Source organism: Leptopilina heterotoma, unplaced genomic scaffold, assembly GCF_015476425.1.
Source record: "Leptopilina heterotoma isolate Lh14 unplaced genomic scaffold, ASM1547642v1 Lhet_26, whole genome shotgun sequence".
Lineage (NCBI taxonomy): Eukaryota > Metazoa > Arthropoda > Insecta > Hymenoptera > Figitidae > Leptopilina > Leptopilina heterotoma.
The window spans coordinates 529,661-552,688 of NW_025110969.1; the positions used below are offsets into that span (position 1 = coordinate 529,661).

Below are 23,028 nucleotides of genomic sequence, written 5' to 3' on the forward strand. Positions count from 1 at the left end.
TTTAAAAAATTTATTTTTTTGATCCATCAAAAAATAATTTTAATTTGTCATTTGATTAAAGAAATTGGTATCTACAATATAGATTTTTCACTCTCTTTATAATAAAATAAATATTTTTGTTCAAGTAGGTTAATTTAAATTATGTTAATCGTAATATGAAATAATATTACACAGGATTGCCACAAAATTTTAATTTTCTTTTTCCCTGACTTTTCCCTGATTTCCAGAAAAAATTTTCACTTTTTCCCTGACCATGAAGAACATTAATAACTTCCTTTATAAATAAATATTTAATCATTATTATTTTTCTATAGGAATTATGATTCTCAAATTCAATAACTTATGAGAATATTTATAATAAAACATAAAGAAATCGATCACTTCGAGTCTTCGACTCGGAGTGATCGATTTCCTCATGTTTTATAATAAATTTAAGATGACAAAGTAATAAAATCATTATTTTATTTCATAAGAATATTGTAACTAAAAATTCAAATTTTCCAAAGATTTTAATTTTAACCCTCTTCAAAATTCAATTATTTCTAAAAATTCACGCTATAATGTTTTTAATATTCAATTATAATTTTAAATTCCAAGTGAAATTCATTTTTAATCAATTTTTATTAGAAAATTTCCCGAGAATTCAATTATTTAAATACAAAAATAAATAATTTATTTAGTAATTGCATGTTTTTTAAAATTGAATTTTTATGAAGAATTGTATCAAAATTTTTAATAACAATTGAATTCTTTCGGCGAATTTAAAAAAAATTGTAAGAATAAATGCAATTTTCTATCATTTTATTTAAAATTTTGTAAAAATAATTGAAATTCAGCGATAAGTTTTGTTATTTATGAAAATAATTAAATTCTTGAAACGATTTTTATTAAAAATCTTTTTATAGAATTGAATTCCTGTGAAGAATTTTATTTGTAAAAATAATTGAATTTCAGTAAAAAATATTATTATTTATGAAAATAATTAGTCTCCTGTGAAGAACTTTCTTCATATTTTTTAAATAATTGAATTTTTCAGAATTTTTAAAAACTTTTTAAAAATAATTAAATTTTATTAAAAAATTTAAAATAATTGAAATCTGACAAATAATTAAAAAAAATTTTTTTAAATAATTAAGTGCCTGTGATAATTTTTTTTTTATTTTTGAAAAAAAATTGAATTCTGGGGAAGAATTTTTTTAAAATTTCATAAATAATGAATTGCTTAGAAGAATTTAATTTTTTACGAAAATAATTGAATTGTTTCGAAAAGTTTTACAAACATTTTTATCAATAATTGTATTTGTAGAAAAATGTTGTATTTCACGAAAATAATTGTATTCTATGACTGATTTTATTATAATTTTTCAAATTTATAAAGTATTTTATCAAAATTTTTTAAAATAATGGAATTGTCAAGAAAGGAAAAAATTGATTTCTAACGAAGAATTTTATTTGTAAAAATAATTGATTTTCCAGTGAAAAATATTCTTATTTATAAAAATAATTAATTTCTTGTAAAGAATTTTATTCAAATTTTTTTAAATAATTGAATTTTTTAGAATTTAAAAAAAATTTTTTAAAATAATTAAATTTCATTAAAAAATTGAAAATATTTGAAATCTGACAAAGAATTAAAAAAATTTTTTTTTAAATAATTAAATTCCTGTGAAAATGTTTATTTTTGAAAAAAAATTGAATTCTTGGGAAGAATTTTATTAAAATTTCTTAAATAATTGAATTGCTTAGAAGAATTTTATTTTTTACAAAAATAATTGAATTGTTTCGAAGAGTTTTACAAACATTTTTGACAATAATTGTATTTGTAGAAAAATGTTGTATTTCACGAAAATAATTGTATTCTATGATCGATTTAATTATAATTTTTCAAATTTATAAAGCATTTTATCAAAATTTTTAAAAATAATTGAATTCTCAAGAAAGAAAATAATTGATTTCTAGCGAAGAATTTTATTCAAATTCCTTTAAAAAATTGAATTCCCATAAAAAATGTATTATTTGTGAAAATAATTGAATTCTCATGAAGAAATGTATTGAAAACAATAATTGAATTGTGTAGGAAAATTTTATTAAAATTGCAATTTAATGAACTAAATCTTGTAAAGAATTTTGTCAACATTTTTTTAAATAATAGAATTATTAAAAGAATTTTATTTAAATTTTTCGCAATTGAATTTCTCAGAATATTTTTTTCAATTTTCTTTATAATATTTAAATTCCTTCGAGAAACTTCATTAAAAAATTTAAAATAATTGAATTGATGCGAAGAAATTTATAAGAGAAATTGGTGAGTAATTGAATTTCTGTTAAACTTTGATTAAAATTTTGTTTAAATAATAGAATTCTTTTGGGAAATTTTATTAAAATAGTAGATATCAAAAATAATTGAAATGAGAAAAATTTTTGAAAATAATTGAAATTTTGCCAAGACTTTTACTAAATTTTTTGAAAATAATTGAATTTTGGAGAAGAATTTTATTATTTATAAAGATAATTGAAATTTTGACGACAATTTAAAAAAATTTTTTAACATGATTGAATTTATGCGAAGTTATTTAAAAGTTATTTAAAAAGAAATTGAGCTCCCGCGTCCAATAACTCGATCTGCGCTTGAACTGAAAAATTCAAGCCAGTCAAGCCGTCAGAAAATGGAAAAAAATAAAAGTCGGAATTTTTAATTTTGAAACATACTACCGTATAGAGCATAAAAATGCCCAACTTTTTTGTCTTTGAAATTTTTTTGTAGGACTTTTATTTTTAATAATAATGGACAAAAACTGAATTTTTTTTATTCTTCAATTTCATTGAATTTCAAAACATAAATCGACTTTTCTCAAACAAATCTTAATGAAATTAATTAAAAATTGATATACTTACTTATCAGGGTCTACCGAAGACGATGAAATGATTGAAACATTAAAAAATGTTTATTGCAAAATTATTTGTTAATATAAATACAGACCTGTCGGTAAATACGTTTTCTCAACTTTGACGAGAAAAAGTGTGCGGTGAACTTTCGAGTTGACACAACTTCCAGTGAGACATTTGTTTATTAACATGTGAAGAAGTTTTTTGGAAATTTTTATTTAAATCGGATGAAAAATAAAGAAGATACATAGTGTTTAAAAAAATATGCGTCGTGCGACGTTTTGACATTTTGACGCAAGAGGAGAAAACTATTGGAAACTATTGCTATTTTCTGTTGATTTATTTAAAAATAAGTTTATTCATGTATTATATTTAAAATAAAAACAATTCTATACTTTAGAATTGTTATTAATTTATACTATAACTAACTATACTATACAATTGTACAATTTCTATACTTTATATTTTAATATTATTAAATTTTTTATTATTACTTTACTATTAATTTTTAATTTTAAAACACGTGGTTTATTAAAAAACTTAACAGCAGTAATAAAGTAAACTGTATTTTCGTCAAAAAAATACAAGGACCTGCTTTGTTTACATTAACGGTGTTGCGCAATTTCAAACAGTGGTCGCCTTTTAAAAATGGCTGCTTGAACGTAAACGAAATTTCAAAAGGATTTTTCTCCCAATTTGGACAATTATTGCAAAATAGGGAAAAATACTAGTTATACTGAAATTTTGTTCTTTCATTTGTGCACAAGGAATTGAAAATCCAATATAATACACGACGTCAGGAAGTAAAATGAGAAAATTAGATGTGCCCATTAGGTGCTGCCCTCTGGTGGTAATTTTATGTATCGCGCATTTGTTTAACTTTTTCCTATTTTTCTTCCTGTCGTTGTAAATCTAAATAAATCTTTTACTGCCTATCATATTATAAAAGTATAGAATTGTTTTTATTTTAAATATAATACATGAATAAACTTATTTTTAAATAAATCAACAGAAAATAGCAATAGTTTCCAATAGTTTTCTCCTCTTGCGTCAAAATGTCAAAACGCCGCACGACGCATATTTTTTTTAAACATTATGTATCTTCTTTATTTTTCATCCGATTTAAATAAAAATTCCCAAAAAGCTTCTTCACATGTTAATAAACAAATGTCTCACTGGAAGTTGTGTCAACTCGAAAGTTCACCGCACACTTTTTCTCGTCAAAGTTGAGAAAACGTATTTACCGACAGGTCTGTATTTATATTAACAAATAATTTTGCAATAAACATTTTTTAATGTTTCAATCATTTCATTGTCTTCGGTAGACCCTGATAAGTAAGTATATCAATTTTTAATTAATTTCATTAAGATTTGTTTGAGAAAAGTCGATTTATGTTTTGAAATTCAATGAAATTGAAGAATAAAAAAAATTCAGTTTTTGTCCATTATTATTAAAAATAAAAGTCTTACAAAAAAATTTCAAAGACAAAAAAGTTGGGCATTTTTATGCTCTATACGGTAGTATGTTTCAAAATTAAAAATTCCGACTTTTATTTTTTTCCATTTTCTGACGGCTTGACTGGCTTGAATTTTTCAGTTCAAGCGCAGATCGAGTTATTGGACGCGGGAGCTCAATTATTGTAAAAAATATAAAAAATTGAAGGGTTTGTATTAGAATTTTGTCAATTTCATAGTTTATGCAGCAAACAAAAAATACACCAAAATTCATAATTTTCCTATAAATTCTAAAAATTTAATTTTTTCCCGTACTTTTAGTAAAAAATCCCTGACTTTTCCCTGAATTCCTTGACTTCCCTGACTTGTGGCAACCCTGTTACACATATAAATGTCCTGGAAAAATAAGAAATCTGTCCTGGAATGTGCTGAAAATGTCCTGGAATTTTAAGTCATATTTTCAGTAGACACCCTGTTTAAATGCTTATACAGGTCAATAAACAACTCATTATTTCCCTAGGGCAATAATGAACACTTTATTGAACGTTGCTTAAATATAATTAAATTCGAGGGTTTTCCGGGTCACAAACCTAACATTTGATTTTTTAAATTAGGTGTAAATTCTTCAAAAAATAATTTGGTTCAACTTGAAAAAGTTTATAATTTCGCCTTTAAATTATAAAAATTTGGTAAAAATTGTAATATTAAAAAAAATCATTTTGGGAAATTTATGATTTAGAGGAAAATTTAGAAGAAAAGATAGAAAGGAAAAGGAAAGGATGTTGAAACATATTTCATATAACACGTACACTGTGTTGAAGTTGAAAATGAAGAGACAATCTATTTTTCATTTTTTCTCTTTTGTGAATTTCTTATGTAACGCATATCGGAGCGGGAGAGTGTGATGCTATGTACATTAATAAATAAGTAACATTATGAAAATGCATTGAGCCTCGGGGGACCATCGCGCTAAAAGCGAACCTTCAAGTAGATACATATTTTCCTTGATGATGTTCAAAATGGAGTGTCCTGCTGGGATTTCCCTACAGATACAATCCATTAGACGCCATTAAGAAGAGCTTCCAATTTAAGGCAGGGAAGATTTGATCTCAAGATATATTAATAACTGTATCACTTAAGGAGCACATTGCAAAATATAATTCGATATTTTATCTCTACACACGGAGAAAAAAATCAGGGCTTTGTAGCATGGAGTGGTCTGTACCTTTAGCGCATGGGCGCTTCCTTGCGGCGAAAGAACGAACTCGTACGATTGCAGCAAGGCTCCTTACTAAAATAGGGCGAGCTCTTGCTGCAATCGTACAAATTCGTTCTTTCGCCGTAAGGAAGCGCCCATGCGCTAAAGGTACAGACCACTCCATGCTAAAAAGCCCTGATTTTTTTCTCCGTGCAGCAGGGTCTAAATTTTCCAAATTTTCACGCTTTGAGAGATAAGAGGGAAAATTCATTTTTCAAAGCTTGAAAGATTATTATTCTTACAGGCTTTGCACTCATCTATACTAAAACCTACTATTTACTACTTTTTTTACGTTATGCTACTATTTGGGTACTTTTTTAGATTTCAGCCACTAAAAGCTACTATTTCTGTTTTATTTTTCGAATTTCCACTACTTTAAATTCGCTAATACTAGAAATCAAAAAACTATTTTCAAAAATTATAATCAAATTCTTTAAACGATTCAAGTGTTTACGAAATTATCAGATTTGTAATCACTGAGACCGAAAAATTCGAATTGACAATAATTTTTAAGTTCATAAACAATTTTTTAAAAATTTTGCCACCATATTTAAATACTCACTGGCAAAAACTATTAATTTTTCCTTTTTTTTCAAGTTTATTTCTTAAATTTTTAAATTTATTTTTAAATTTGGCGCAATTTTTGAAATTGGCGCTAAAATTTAGTTTCAAATTATAAAAACGGTGGTGTTAGTATAGTTTTCTGTGATTCCCCAATGTTTATCACAGAGTTGCCGACAACCATCTTTCGTCATTTCTTGGTAGGAAAAACCGCGCTAATTTAAATCGTTATAATAATTAAGTAAATAAATAAATTATAATAAATAAAATAATAAATTATTAGAAAATAATACAAACAATTCTCAACTGTAAAATTAGTTCTTTTTATTGGGAATTACAAAATTTACTAAAGTTTTATTTAATTTAATTGAATTTATTAAACTAATTGAAATTAAACCTTTATCAATTTTGCAATTAAAATCACAAAATTTGAAAAGAAAAATGAGGCCATTTAGAACAAAAGGAAGAAGGAAGGTATTTTTTTCTTTTAGAAGTTTTGTGTAAATTTCCCCAATAAAATTTCTTTTTAAACTTAAATGCAGTCTTCAAATAAATTAATTCAAGAAAAAAATAGATATTAGTCTATCTAATGAATCATGAATTTACGATATATCGACTCGTTTCACTAACGAGCTTCGATAAAAACGATCTCTATCGTACACAAGGCAAAGTTTTGTAAAAAAAAAAGAAAAAAACTCCCTTTTTTAGTCTCTCTTACAACTTGAGACTTCAATTAAATTCGGGATTTAAGTTCCCGACGCCTTGAAAATTCTCCCTCCAAACTGACGCTACTCTCGAATTAAACGTTCGTTTCTCATTTATTTCCTAACATTTCGCCAAGTGGCTGACCAACTACCAAAGCAAAGATCCCTCTTCTGCATATTTTTCTTTGCTTTTTCAACCTCACAAAAGACTTTTCCCAACTTTTCCCTTTTCTCTTATTTCGTCTGAAAGAAATTATAATTAAGGACTCGGACCGCCGCCACCACCGCGCGCGCACTGCCAGTCCATAGATCTTTTACTTTTGCAATTTCCTCGGTTGTTTACTTATTGCGGTGAAAAGAAAGTGTCGACAATAAAAATCTTCCTTCAAAGACTATATGAGAATTTTCTTTTTTTTTTCAAAAAACGCGACTTTGTTAATTTCTTTGTTCTGCAAAATCTTGTTATGTGCCAAACTCGTTCTGCGATGAATAAGTAAATGCTACTAGTAAACACGCATACTACTAGCAAACATACACTGCTTGTAAATAAATACGTCTAGTAAATAAACACTATAAAATAAATACTACTAGTAAATAAATACTAAACAAATAAATACTACTAGTAAATAAATAGTAAGTAAATAAATACTACTAGTAAATAAATACTGTTAGTAAATAAATACTAATAACTGGGTCAAAATTCGTGAAGTGGGTAACTAATTTTCAGTTAGTCTAGATTTTTTCATGAAATTTATGCTTTTCTGTTTGAAATAATTAATAAATAAAAAATACAAGTTAAACAGTTTTGCAAAATTCGATTTTTTGTTGTACATATTGTTAAACAAACTTTTTTGCATGAATTTAGAAGTTTTTTTTCTAATAAAGTAATAGGTAAAATTTAATGATTTTTGATATGATTATATAAAAATAACACGGTTTTTGATTGACATTTTTTATTTTAAACTTTAACGTAATTTGATAAAATTATAAACAATTTATTTAAACAAATGAAAATAAATTCAACTTCTCGATCTGCTTGTTTATTTTTCAAAATTGAATGTTGTTCCTTGTTTAATGCCCAAGTATTTCCAAAAATAAAAAATTGGTATTTTACATTTGTTCAAAAGATATAATTATAATTATGTTAATAACAATAAGCATTAAAAAATCATAAAATCTTAAAAATGTTTTTTTTAGTTTTATTAATTAAGGAAATTAATCAAAAAACTTATTAAAAGAATGTTTGAGTGTTTTTGATGTATGAAAAAGGTATGACAATTTATTAAATTATTTAAACAATTAATTGTTGTTATTTTTTTTAATCTGTACTTAGGGCTAGAAATTTCTATTTTTTTCTCAATAATTGTGCAATTTGTCAAGAGTAAAACATCTGGTAATGATAAAAAATAAAAAATAAATTAATTAAACATTGTTTAAACAATTAATTGTTATTTTTCTCATAAAGTCTACTTAGGGCTAGAAATATCTAGTTTTTTCTAAATACTAACAACTGAAAAATTAAATAAAAAAAATAATAAAATAAATGTTAATAAATTGTTTAAACAATGGTTAAATAATAAATTTTTAGTTTTTCTATTATACTTAAGTGTTTAAGTTATATAAAAAATGTCACAATTAAGAAAATACTAGGAATTTATAGTTTGAAGTACAGTAAATTGAAAAATTAATAGAATAAATTGTTTAAACAATGTTTAAATATTTAATTTTTTGGTTTTCTTTGATACTTAAATGTGGTAGTTACAAGAAAATGCACAATACAGAAAAAACTAGAAATTTCTAACCCCAAGTACAATTTATGAAAAATGTAACAACAATTAATTGTTTAGACAATGTTTAATTAATTTTTTTTTTATTATTAGCAGATGTTTTACTCATGACAAATTGCACAATTATTGTGAAAAAAGTAGAAATTTCTAGCCCTAAGTGCAGATTTAAAAAAATAACAACAATTAATTGTTTAAACAATTTAATAAATTGTTATACTTTTTTTCATACATCAGAAACACTCAAACATTATTTTAATAGGTTTTTTTAATTAATTTTGTTAATTAATGAAGCTAAAAAAATATTTTTAAGATTTTAAGATTTTTTAATGCTTATTGTTATTAACATAATTATTTATGTCTTTTGAACAAATGTAAAATACCGAATTTTTCTTTTTGGTAATACTTGGGCATTAAATAAGGAACAATATTCAATTTTGAAAAATAAACAAGCAGATCGAGAAGTTAAATTTATTTTCATTTGTTTAAATAAATTGTTTATAATTTTATTAAATTACGTTAAATTTTAAAATGAAAAATGTCAATAAAAAACCGTGTTATTTTTATATAATCATACCAAAAATCATTAAATTTTACCTATTACTTTATTAGAAAAAAAAACTTTTCTAAATTCATGAAAAAAAGTTTATTTAATAATAACTAGAACAAAAAAATCGAATTTTGCAAAACTGTTTAACTTGTATTTTTTATTTATTATTTCAAACAGAAAAACATAAATTTCATGAAAAAATCTTGACCAACTGAAAATTAGTTGCCCACTTCACAAATTTTGTCCCAGTTTAAAGAATTAAAAGTAAAAATGACTTCGACCCCGAAATTTTTCTCCAGACTAAAAATCGTGGACAACGTAACAAAGCTAATTCTCAATGTAATTCTTTGTTCTGCGTAAGCTAGAGCGTGAAATTTTCCATAATGAATAAAAGGCTGATGAAAAATCGATTTTCACCTTTAACAATGGCCCAGAGGGAATATAATTTTGAGGGGGGTGAGGAGAGAGAGAGAGAGGCAGTAAATGGTATTTTTTCTCTTCCGGAAAGTTTGTATTTCGATCAAGAATAAAATACTTACCCAGCTGCGTTTGATGGCCAGGGGATGGTGCTGGCCTGACTTTGTCCGGAGGGCATCTTCTTGTCGCCGCGACAGTTGCAGGTAGGGGGATACTCGTACCACCCGGAGTACTTCCCGCAGCAACGACTGTCGCCTGCTTGTTATAGGGTGACGGTAGTCTAAAACAAAGGAACATTTCACAATTATTAATCCCCCTCCTTCCAGATGTACAATATTGTAAACGCATTTATAAAATTATATTCTCTACTTTCCAATTATACGACAATTTTCTCTTAAACGATTTCTTATATCATTTATATTTCATCTGAATTACCGATTGGAATTCATCTCCTTCGGGTATTTTTATTTTCATTATATTATTTTCTTTCTTATTATTATTATTATTATTTTGTTTACATACATATGATAGAATAATATTATAAATTAATATCGATAAAATTGTGTGTTAAACAATTTTTTGATAACTTTAAAAAAATGTCGTCCTGGGCCCTAAGGTGGCCACCATGCGTTTTTATGTAAAATCACTTTTGAATTTTTTTACGATTTGAATATATTATATGGAAAATGTAAATTTTATCGATTTGGAAAATTTTTTGAAAAATAATAAAATAATTTACAAAGTGATCACAAGTCAGAGAAAAGTCAGAAAAAGTAAAATTGGTCAGGAAAATCAGGGAAAAGTCAGGGATTTTTACTAAAAGTACTGGAAAAAACGGAATTTTTAAAATTTATGAGAAAACTCTGAAATTCGATGTTTTTTTTTTGTTTGCCTCGTAAACTATAAAATTACCACGAATTTTAATACAAAACCTTCAATTTTTTCTATAACTTACAATAATTTCTTTTCAAATAACTTAATTTTTCAAGAAATATCATAAAATTATTAATTATAAATTACTTAATGAATAATTTTTATAATTTTCATAAATACTAGATTGATAGAAGAATTTTAGTTAAAAATACCAAAAAAAATTGAATTTTGGAAAAGTTACAAATGATTCCCGAAATTCAATTATTTTCAAAAGTTATAAAAATTCTTCGCAGAATTTCAATTATGTTCAAAATTTTTTTAAAAATTCTCGTCAAAATTTCAATTATCTTTATAAATAATAAAATTCTTCTTTAAAATTCAATTATTTTTAAAAAATTTAATAAAATTCGTTGCAAGAATGCAATTATTTATATAAAAATAATGAAATTTTTCACCGAAATTCAATTATTTTTATAAACTTGAAAAAAATTCGTCGCAAGAATTCAATTATTTTTATAAATAATAGAATTCTTCACCAAAATTCAATTGTATTCAAAAATTAAAAAAAAATCCGGATCAAAATTTCAAGTATCTTTAAAAAATAATCTCGTCAAAATTTCAATTATCTTTATAAATAATAAAATTCTTCTCTGAAATTCAATTATTTTTATAAACTTAAATAAAATTCGTTGCAAGAATTAAATTATTTTCAAAAGTAATAAAATTCTTCGCAGAAATTCAATTATGTTGAAAAATTAAAAAAAAAATCTTGTCAAAATTTCAATTATATTTATAAATAATAAAATTCTTCTTCGAAATTTAATTATTTTCAAAAGTAATAAAATTCTTCGCAGAAATTCAATTATTTTTTCAAAAATTAAAAAAAAAAATTCTTGTCAAAATTTTAAGTATCTTTATAAATAATAAAATTATTCTCCAAAATTCAATTATTTTAGAAAAATTTTAATAACATTTTTTGGAAATTTTTAAATTATTTTCATAAATAATAAAATTCATCTTAGGATTTTAATTATTTTTGATACAATTTTAATCGAATTCCTCAAAAAATGTAATTATTCTTTAAAATTTTATTAAAATTTGTCAAACGAATTCAATTATTTAAAAATTTCTTAATAAAATTCTTTATGAGAATTCAATTTTAAGAAAAATTTAATTATTCAATAAATTATTTATTGTTTAATTTAAATAATAGAATTCTTCTAGAATTTTTAAATAAAAGTTGATTTAAAAACGAAATACCATATAATATAAAATTATTTATGAAAATAATTCAATTCTTGCGAAGAATTTTATTAAATTTTTTTTAATTAATTGAATTTTTTTGAGAAATTTTACTACTTGTAAAAATAATTGAATTCTTACGAAGGATTTTATTAGAATTTTTGTAAATAATTAACTTTTTTTTGAAAAGTTATATGGTAATTTTAATTATTACAAAACATGAAGAAGGCGATCACTCCGAGTCGAAGACTCGGAGTTATCAACTTCTTAATGTTAATAATATTAATATAATGTATATGTTATACATATATGCAAATGTTTTGTTGTTGTTTATGCAAATGTTTATTAATAATATAATATAATGTTATATAATATAATATAATGTTAATAATATTCTTATAAGTTGTTGAATTTCAAAAAAGGTTTGAATTTGAATGTTTGAAGAATTTTAATTTCTACGAAAAAATAATAATGATTAAATATTTATTTAAAAAAGAAGTTATTGATGTTTTTGAACAATTTTACAATTAAAGAAATTTGTTAATAAATGTAATAGAACATTTTTTTGACTATCTAATAATTTTGAGAGTGAATCAGTATTTTTAAATTTCAATAATTTAAAATGTAAAATTAAAAAATTTTTTAAATTCTTAGGGTCAGGAAAAAAGTGAAAATTTTGTTTGTTATTAACAATATTTGAAAAAGGCTTCTTATAAGCAAAAAATAGAGTTTGCAACTATTGATTCTGTGATTATAAGCCTAAAACAATACATTTCAAATAAAATTACCTCAAATTCATTTTTGCAAATATTTTTTTTTAATTTTTCCGTTGAATTTTTGAATGGTTGCCACATTGGGGCCACTTTGTTTTAAAGCAAAGTTTCTGACTGTTTTTTTCAAAGTCACCTAAGTTTTATTTTCCATATAGTAAAATAAAAAAGCTTTTTTGCTAAAAAGTTAGCGAAAGGGGATACAGTTTCAGGGGATATATTATTAATTATGTTAAATAATACCGTTTAGGAATTAAAGTCGTTCAAAAGATGGGTGGCCACCTTGGGGCCCCTTACCTTATAATTATTTATATACATATATATAATATTTAAATATTATAATTTATAAAAATATAAATATACAACTATTGTCTAGACAGATTTGATGGAACCAATTCTCACGGAGATAATTGACAATTTATATATAAATTATAAACAACTAATGAAATCAAATGTTCGGAGTATGTCTTGTGTTGATGAATATTAATTAGCAGTATCGTCTTCATGAATACTGATATGCCTTGGAGAATTAATGGGATCACGTATGATGCTTACTATACAGAAACTCCATCATTATTCATGCAGCTTAATTTTCCGTAAAATTTGTAGAAGAACCTTTCCGTCATTTTATCAATATACGACGACACTTTATATATATATTGTCCCAACTAAAAATTAATCAAAATTCAATTTTATTCACGTTGTACTTAGCGAAAGTAAAGTAAAGTTTAATATGCACTATAAAAAATAAATCTTACTCTCGAAATCGAAATAATTTGCATTTTATACTAAAAATGTGGTAGTTCGTTGCAATATTTGGAAGAAAAGTCGAAAAAGTCTCAATTTTTTGAAAATAAGTCGAAAAAAGTCGCGCATTTTTAGAAAATAGTCGAGAAAAGTCGCAGTTTTTGAGGAAATAGGTTATTTTTCAATTATTTTGCTTTCAAGATGAGAATAATTTCAAAATTTGTTGTTTTTTGTGTATTTAAGCCTCTAAATTCGAAACAGTAATATTTTTAGGTTAGAAAGTTGTAAATTTGCACAAGTATTTTAGTACCAAGCTTGTAAAGTGAAAAGAAAGAATCAGTGGCGCAACTGTTGACGAAAGTAAAAATCATGGCGCCAAATTTAAAAGGAGAGTTAATAACTTATAATATTTGTTCGACTTAAAGGAAAAATGTGATTTAAAATATACACAATGAAGAAAACGGAAAATTTCAACGAATCCAAAAGAAAAAGTGAAGAGAAAAGGAAAAAAAATCTATTTTTAACTGATTTATAACGATGATAAAATTTGTTTCCAAATCGAACAGAAATTAAACCTAACAATCTTATACAATTTATAGTTGAAAACGAAGTTTTCTGCTTTTCAATTTTGTTAAAAAAAACTAATCAGAAGAAAAGGGAAGTCTCCTTCTTGTGTCCATTGATTGCATTGCTGTAGGGGAAAAGAAGAATTGAAGAAGTAGAGGAAGAAAAGAGTGTTTCCTTCTAGGTTGGTAAAGCAAGTTTGACGAGATCGTTCTCAATTTTCTCCACTCCTCCTCCTCCTTTTTCTTCTTCTTCTTCTTCACTACTTTTATACCCCATTCCAAGTTCTCAAAAGAGTGAGTAGAATAACGAGGCTTTGTGCTCTCTGATTCGTACGATTTGAATGTACCGCCATAAAGATGTTGCTGATGAAAAGAAAAAGGAGAAGAGAAGACGTTGACAAAGGAAATGAAGGGAGAGGAGAAAAAAATACACAGAAAATCTTGTCTTGACATGGAAGGTGTTTCATGCAAACGACTTAAGAATTTGAAATTTCATTTACTTGCGCGGTTTAAAAATAACTGAATTCGCTTTTAAATTCAACGTGACGTGATTTTTTTATTAGAGACGACACACGTTTTTTCTGTCACTTTTTTGTACGTATTTTAGTTTCCGAATATTTTGCATCGATATAAAATAAAACTTCACAGTAGAGTATGTATTTGCAGGTATTTTTCCAAGATTTATAATAAAATAATATTGGAAATTAGAAAATTTAAAAAAAAATTATGATTAACAAATAAAAAATATACTCATTTTGTTTGTTATATGCTTTTTTCAGTAACAAATTTCGTTTGACTGATCTAAATTATAATGCCAAATTATTCTCCTTTTTATTTATAAAAAATACTAGAAAATTGTTAATTGTAAAAAAATTTTTTATTAACAAGTAGGAAGTATACCCATTTTATGCATAATTTTTATTTCTCAATAACAATATTGTTTATAAACTATTTTTTTTTCTTTTGGGAAGAAAAACATTAGATATTCTTGTTTCTTAATATTTTTCTAGAAAATTCTCAATTTTTATAAGAAAATAATTTGCATCAATTCTATTTCTTAATTTCAATTTATTGTTTTAATAAAATTCAGCCTTTTAAAAATACAGAAAAAAATTTTTATTAATTATATTTGTCAATTAGAAAATTTAATTGAAAATGAAACTGAAAATTTTTGAATTTTTAGAAAACAATGGAAAAAATTGTATTGAAAGAAAAGTTCTGTTAAATTTATTTACGAATATCTTGAATTGTAAAATATATTCGAAAACAATAATTTCTTTTTTATTTTAAATATTTAATTATTATTATTTTTCCGTAGGAATTAAAATTCTTTAAAACATTCAAATTCAAACCTTTTTAAAATTAATCAACTTTAAAAATATTGTTATAAAACATAAAGATAACGATTACTCCGAATCGAAGACTTTGGGTGATCGATTTCTTCATGTTTTATAATAATTAAAGAGAATTGAGTGTTAAAATCATTATTTTATATTATAAGAATATTTTTATACTGTAACTTTTTAAAAATTATTTTCATATTCTATTATTATGCAAATTTAAACTAAAATTCATTATCAAATCAATTTTTATTGTTATTCTTAAAATTTAATTCTTATAAAGAATTTTATTAACAAATTAAAAAATAATTGAATTCTTTTGACGAATTTTAATAACATTTTTTAGAATAGTTAAATTTTTCGAGAAATTCGATTAAAATTCTATTAAAAATAATTAAAATTCTACAATGTGTTTTATTATTTATAAAAATAATTAAATTTTTGCAACGAATTATATTAAAATTTTTAAAAAATAATTAAATACCTGAGAAGAATTTTATTATTTATAAAAATAATTGAATTATTGTGGAAAATTTTATAAAAATCTTTTTAAATAATTGAATTATTTTAAATTATGACAAATTTATGAAAATAAATGAATTCTTTTGAAGAATTTGAAGAAAATTTTTATGATAAATTGCATTTTGCGAGGAATTTGATTAAAATTGTATAAAAAATAATTGAAAATCTGCGATGAGTTTCATTATTTATGAAAAAAATTGAATTTCTGTAAATGAAAATAATTCAATTATTGAGAAGAAACTTATAAAAAATTTGTAAATAATTGAATTCTTGTGAAATTTTTATTATTTATGAAAATAATTAAATTCTTGCGAAAGATTGTATTAGAATTTTTTAAAATAATTGAATTCTTTCAACGAATTTTGATTACCTACATTTTTTTTTAAATAATTGAAATCGTGTGAAATTTTTATTATTTATAAAAATAATTAAATGTTTGCGTACAATTTTATTAAAATTGTTGTTAAATAATTGAATTCTTTTGGGTAATTTTATTAAAATAGTAGATATTGAAAATTATTGAAATTTTGACAAGAATTTTATTGAATTTTTTGAAAATAATTGAATTCCTGTAAAAAATTCTAATATTTTTGTAAATAATTTAAATTTTTTAAGAATAATTACATTTTTTGAGCAATTCCTGTAAAGTTGTATTAAAAATAATTGAAATTATAATTATAAATTCAACGAATTTTGATTACCTACATTTTTTTTTAAATAATTGAAATCGTGTGAAATTTTTATTATTTATAAAAATAATTAAATGTTTGCGTACAATTTTATTAAAATTGTTGTTAAATAATTGAATTCTTTTGGGTAATTTTATTAAAATAGTAGATATTGAAAATTATTGAAATTTTGACAAGAATTTTATTGAATTTTTTGAAAATAATTGAATTCCTGTAAAAAATTCTAATATTTTTGTAAATAATTTAAATTTTTTAAGAATAATTACATTTTTTGAGCAATTCCTGTAAAGTTGTATTAAAAATAATTGAAATTATAATTATAAATTCAACGAATTTTGATTACCTACATTTTTTTTAAATAATTGAAATCGTGTGAAATTTTTATTATTTATATGAAAATAATTAAATGTTTGCGTACAATTTTATTAAAATTGTTTTTAAATAATGGAATTCTTTTGGGTAATTTTATTAAAATAGTAGATATTGAAAATTATTGAAATTTTGACAAGAATTTTATTGAATTTTTTGAAAATAATTGAATTCCTGTAAAAAATTCTAATATTTTTGTAAATAATTTAAATTTTTTAAGAATAATTACATTTTTTGAGCAATTCCTGTAAAGTTGTATTAAAAATAATTGAAATTATAATTATAAATTCAACGAATTTTGATTACCTACATTTTTTTTAAATAATTGAAATCGTGTGAAATTTTTATTATTTATATGAAAATAATTAAATGTTTGCGTACAATTTTATTAAAATTGTTTTTAAATAATGGAATTCTTTTGGGTAATTTTATTAAAATTTTTGAAAATAATTGAATTTTAAAGAAGAATTTTTTTATTTGTAAAGATAGTAATTGGGATTTTGTCGAAATTTTTTTGTAAAGTTTGAACATAATTGAATTTTGTGATAAGAATTTTAATACTTTTAAAAATAATTGAATTTCTGCATTCATTTGTAACTTCTCCAAAATTCAAATTTTTTAATGTTATTAACTAAAATTCTTCTATAAATCTATTTTTTTTAATAATTAATTAAATATATAATAAAAATTTAACGAAGTTCAGAAGAATTTGAATTATTAAAATTTTTTAAAAATCGAAGTTCATTAAAATTTATAATTATATTCATTCAAATTACATTAAAATTAAAATTTTATAAAATTTTAAATTGAAATCGTTTGAAGTTCATTTATTTATGAAAATTGTAAACGCAACTCTTTTAAAATTGAATTAATTTTGAAATATTTAAGTAAAATTATTCATTAAATAATTTATTTATTTTATGATAGTTGTTCAAGATTTAAATTGTTTAAAAAGAAATTTTTGTCATAAATTGAAAAAATTGAAGCTTTTGTATTAGAATTCATGTTAATTTTATAGTTTTTTAGTCAAACAAAAAAGACACAAAAATTCAGAATTTTCTTATAAATTCTAAAAAAATTAATTTTGTTCAGTACTTTTAATAAAAATTTCTATAATGAATGAGATCCTTTAATTATTGTTTTTGTGAAATACAAAGTTGGTTCAAACTTCAAAAAAGTATAGTAAAAGTTACTTTATCCCTTTTTTCGCTGGTGAAAATAATTTACTGTTGGGATAATAGAGAACTCGGATTAAAGAGAAACAATATATTAGAAAACAAAATGAAACCCACAAGAAAGGGGTTTTATTAAAAAAGATAAAAAAATTCGTAAGCATTGATGTAAATTTTAAATTTGAGGCAACAGCGGCTTAAACAGATGAATTTGAGATTTCGATGGTAATTACGGTTTTGAAGTTAACGTCATGTAAAGAATAAGTGGTCAGCGTGGGATGAAATGTCTTTTTAACGCACCCCATAAATAACATCATTACAGTTCTGAGGTCTATTGCCACCCACACTTGACAGTTCTTGAGCTCTTCCTTCTTTTTCTGCTCCTTCTTCTTGAAAACTAGTAGTATAGAGAGTTTCTGTATACCAAAATACAGCCAAATTGATTCACGTGTCGTTTATATCAGAATTTTATTAATTCATCTAAAACCACAATGTTGCTTTTTGGGAATTTGGAATTTTTGCTATTTTTGTTATCTTCAATATTTATGATGTTTTTTTTTCATATTTGTGACAAATTATTCTCAAAAATTTTAATAAAATTTTTTCAAAAAAATTCAATTATTTTCAATATTTCAATAAAAAGTTTCCCAAAAGAATTCGATAATTTAAAACACAATTTGCATAGAATTTTTTTTTTGTAACACAATGTAAGTTTTACAGAAATACAGTCTTATAGCTACTTTTTGATACTTATTTAAAAGTTTTTTTATAATTAATTATCGAGTACGAGTACGAAGCATGTAATAATAATTCACATAGTAGAAAGTAATAATTGTCTCATCTAATTGTAACAACAGTTATATTTTCATGGATTGAAATTTAAATTCTAAAACTACTTTTAATACACAGAGACCTATTTAATTGTGTTAATTAAACATTATTATTTTTACGAATGTTGATTTCTTATTGCCAGCAATATATTTTTGTATTATCAAAAGATTTTATGCGCCCACGTGAATAAGGAGAACTGGCAGTGCAACAGCAGGACACACCTAAAAAATTCTTTTTCTCATGTATATATATATAAGCGGTATGGCATTATGTTTCATCGAAGAGTTTACTAAGGAAGAAAAAAATTCTGACAGCTAAATATATCTCCTATAAAATGAAAAGCTTAGTAACAATAATATTATGACAGATTTTAAGGGGGGAAAAAACTGTTTCAAAGAACGGAAAAATTTTTAAATGATGCTGTAAATAAAAAAATTCTATTCTTAAAAAAAGGAATTCCTTTAAAGTGATAATAAATAAATTCTTTTCATTATACTCTTCATATCAACGACGAAATTTTTGAAAACATTTTGTTTCATATGAATGTGCAAAAAATTATGTAATCGCTCTGCGTGAGCAACCATAAAATACTTTTATCTTAAAACTAATTAAGTTTACAAAAAGATTTTGTTACAAAATTGTAAAACTTTTCACACTATTAATAATTTTGTTACTTAATTGTTTTATGTTTATCTAGATACCCATTTATGGTCCAATATTGGACTGCGGGAATGTATATTATTAATAAATAAATAAATATCGAAATTTGTTTCCTTATTGAATTGGAAATTAATAATTGTTACTTAATAAAAAATTGCTAAAAAAGAACATGATTCCAGGACATTTTCAGGACAGATTTCTTATTTTTCCAGGACATTTATATGTGTAACAGGGTTGCCACAAGTCAGGGAAGTCAAGGAATTCAGGGAAAAGTCAGGGATTTTTACTAAAAGTACGGGAAAAAATTTAATTTTTAGAATTTATAGGAAAATTCTGAATTTTGGTGTATTTTTTGTTTGCTGCATAAACTATGAAATTGCCAAGAATTCTAATACAAACCCTTCAATTTTTTCTATTTTTGACAATAATTTCTTTTTAAATAACTTTTAAATAACTTCGCATAAATTCAATTATGTTCAAAATTTTTTTTAAATTCTCGTCAAAATTTCAATTATCTTTATAAATAATAAAATTCTTCTCCAAAATTCAATTATTTTCAAAAAATTTAATACAATTCTTGGCAAAATTTCAATAATTTTCAAAAATAAAATGCATTTTCCTCATTTCAATTATTTTTGATATCTATTTTAATAAAATTTTCCAAAAGAATTCTATTATTTAAACAAAATTTTAATAAAAATTTAACAGGAATTCAATTACTTACCAATTTCTTCTATGAATTTCTTCGCATCAATTCAATTATTTTAAATTTTTTAATGAACTTTCTCGGAAGAATTCAAATATTATAAAGAAAATTGAAAAAAATAGTCTAAGAAATTCAATTTCGAAAAATTTAAATAAAATTCTTTTAATAATTCTATTATTAAAAAAATTGTTGACAAAATTCATTACAAGATTTATTTCATTAAATTGCAGGTTTAATAAAATTTTCCTATACAATTCAATTATTTTCCATATATTTCTTCTTGAGAATTGAATTATTTTCACAAATAATACATTTTTTATGGGAATTCAATTATTTAAAGGAATTTGCATAAAATTCTTCGCTAGAAATCAATTATTTTCTTTCTTGAGAATTCAATTATTTTTCAAAAAATTTTGATAAAATGCTTTACAAATTTGAAAAATTATAATAAAATCGGTCATAGAATACAATTATTATCGTGAAATACAACATTTTTCTACAAATACAATTATTGTCAAAAATGTTTGTAAAACTCTTCGAAACAATTCAATTGTTTTCGTAAAAAATAAAATTCTTCTAAGCAATTCAATTATTTAAGAAATTTTAATAAAATTCTTCCCAAGAATTCAATTTTTTTTCAAAAATAAAAATTTCCACACGAATTCAATTATTTAAAATTTTTTTTTTTTAATTCTTTGTCAGATTTCAATTATTTTCAATTTTTTAATGAAATTTAATTATTTTTAAAAAGTTTTTAAAAATTCTGAAAAATTCAATTATTTAAAAAAATTTGAATAAAATTCTTCACAAGAAATTAATTATTTTCATAAATAATAATATTTTTCACTGAAATTCAATTATTTTTACAAATAAAATTCTTCACAAGAATTCAATTCTTTAAAAAGATTTTTAATAAAATTCGCTGCAAGAATTCAATTATTTTCATAAATAACAAAACTTATCGCAGAATTTCAATTATTTTTATAAAATTTTAAATAAAATGATAGAAAATTGCAATTATTCTTACAATTTTTTTTTAATTCGACGAAAGAATTCAATTGTTATTAAAAATTTTAATAAAATTCTTCATAAAAATTCAATTTTAAAAAACATGGAATTACTGAATAAATTATTTATTTTTGTATTTAAATAATTGAATTCTCGGGAAATTTTCCAATAAAAATTGATTAAAAAATGAATTTCACTTAAAATTTTAAATTATAATTGAATTTTAAAAACATTATAGCGTGAATTTTTAGAAATAATTGAATTTTGATAAGGGTTAAAATTAAAATCTTTGAAAATTTGAATTTTTAGTTACAATATTCTTATGAAATAAAATAATGATCGATTTCTTCATGTTTTATTATAATATTCTCATATGTTATTGAATTTGAGAATCATAATTCCTATAGAAAAACAATAATGATTAAATATTTATTTAAAAAAGAAGTTATTAATGTTCTTCAGGGTCAGGGAAAAAGTGAAAATTTTGTCTGGAAATCAGGGAAAAGTCAGGGAAAAAGAAAATTAAAATTTTGTGGCAACCCTGTGTAATATTATTTCATATTACGATTAACATAATTGAAATTAACCTACTTGAACAAAAAATATTTATTTTATTATAAAAAGAGTTAAAAATCAGTATTGTAGATACCAGTTTCTTTAATCAAATGACAAATTAAAATTATTTTTTGATGGATCAAAAAAATTATTTTTTTAAATTTGAGTAAAATTTTTAAATTCTTGAATATTGAAAAGCAAAATATGGAAAATTCAAGGACTAAAGTTCAAAATCCAGGACATTTAAGGACATTTTTTCAAATTCCAGGACTTCAAGGACCAGTAGACACCCTGTTAGATGAATCTACAATTGGATTTTACCAGCGATTTAAAAATTTACGAACATACGAATAGGTGAATTTGAATCAATTGGTTTTAATTTGGATTAATCCTTTTCTTCTCCAGGGACAAAGACGTTTTAGGATTAATAATTCGCATCTTTGGATCTCACCACAGATATCGAATCATCGATTTTTTGCTCTTGAAAATTTCGTCCAATTAGTTTTTGTGTTAAGTGTCAAGTGTAAGCTGACGACTTAGTCTCGCAAAGTTGAATCAATTTTTATGAAGAAAAAAAAAATTAGTATCAGAAGTTGAAAATAAATGCTGTAGAAATAGAAACATGTAGTGCGGGTAAGCATCATTTGGATCATGATAAGTGAAGAACGATTTTGTAGCAAAAGATTGAACCTCCTACTGCTTTGATTCCATCAAGTATATACAGTTTGTCGAGTACCTGATGTTATAGTTGGTTGATCCGGTTTTGCGACTACGATTACGCTAATAGGATCCAAGGGAGATGTTTATGCGATGTCTACACGATCATTTATGAAGGGAATTAATCGTGTCAACCTCGGTTAAAATGAATCTCCAATGGTGTTAAATTATATGCAACCTCCACTCACGGGAGCAGTATTATTACGCCAACTTGGAAAGTTTGATCCCATGGGGAAGATCGAGAAAAAGATGTAGGATGTTGGAGGAGAGCACGCCTTCAATGTGCCGGGTATAAAAGGCTTTAATAAGTACAGTATTCAAGAATAATGTAATATACTCCTGAGAGGTCAAGAGACTACACTGTTCTTGATAAGAATTATCTCCAGGAAGAATTGTCTTCTAGAAGAATTATCTACTAGAATTATCAACTAGAATTATCTGCCAGGATTATCTCCTAGGATTTCCTCATAGGATTTCCTCCTTGGATTTGCTCCAAGAATTATCTCCTAGAAATTTCTCCAAGAATTATCTCCTAGGAATTTCTTCAAGAATTATTTCCTAGGAACTTCCACAAGAATTATTATTACATTCAAGAAAAAGTGTCTTCTCTACAGAATTTATATTCATCCTTTAATTTGGAAGAATT

General features: G+C 23.2%; 1 protein-coding gene across 3 annotated transcripts in view; it reads right to left on the bottom strand.

Moving 5' to 3' along the window:
- The window catches only part of LOC122503301 (protein sickie), a 522,267-nt gene that overhangs the window by 345,677 nt on the left and 153,562 nt on the right, over positions 1–23,028 (bottom strand). For all 3 annotated transcript variants that reach the window (XM_043613785.1, XM_043613784.1, XM_043613786.1), the window contains one exon: positions 9,738–9,895. In XM_043613785.1, the coding sequence (XP_043469720.1) occupies positions 9,738–9,895 (158 nt within the window). The remainder of the gene's footprint in view (positions 1–9,737; positions 9,896–23,028) is intronic.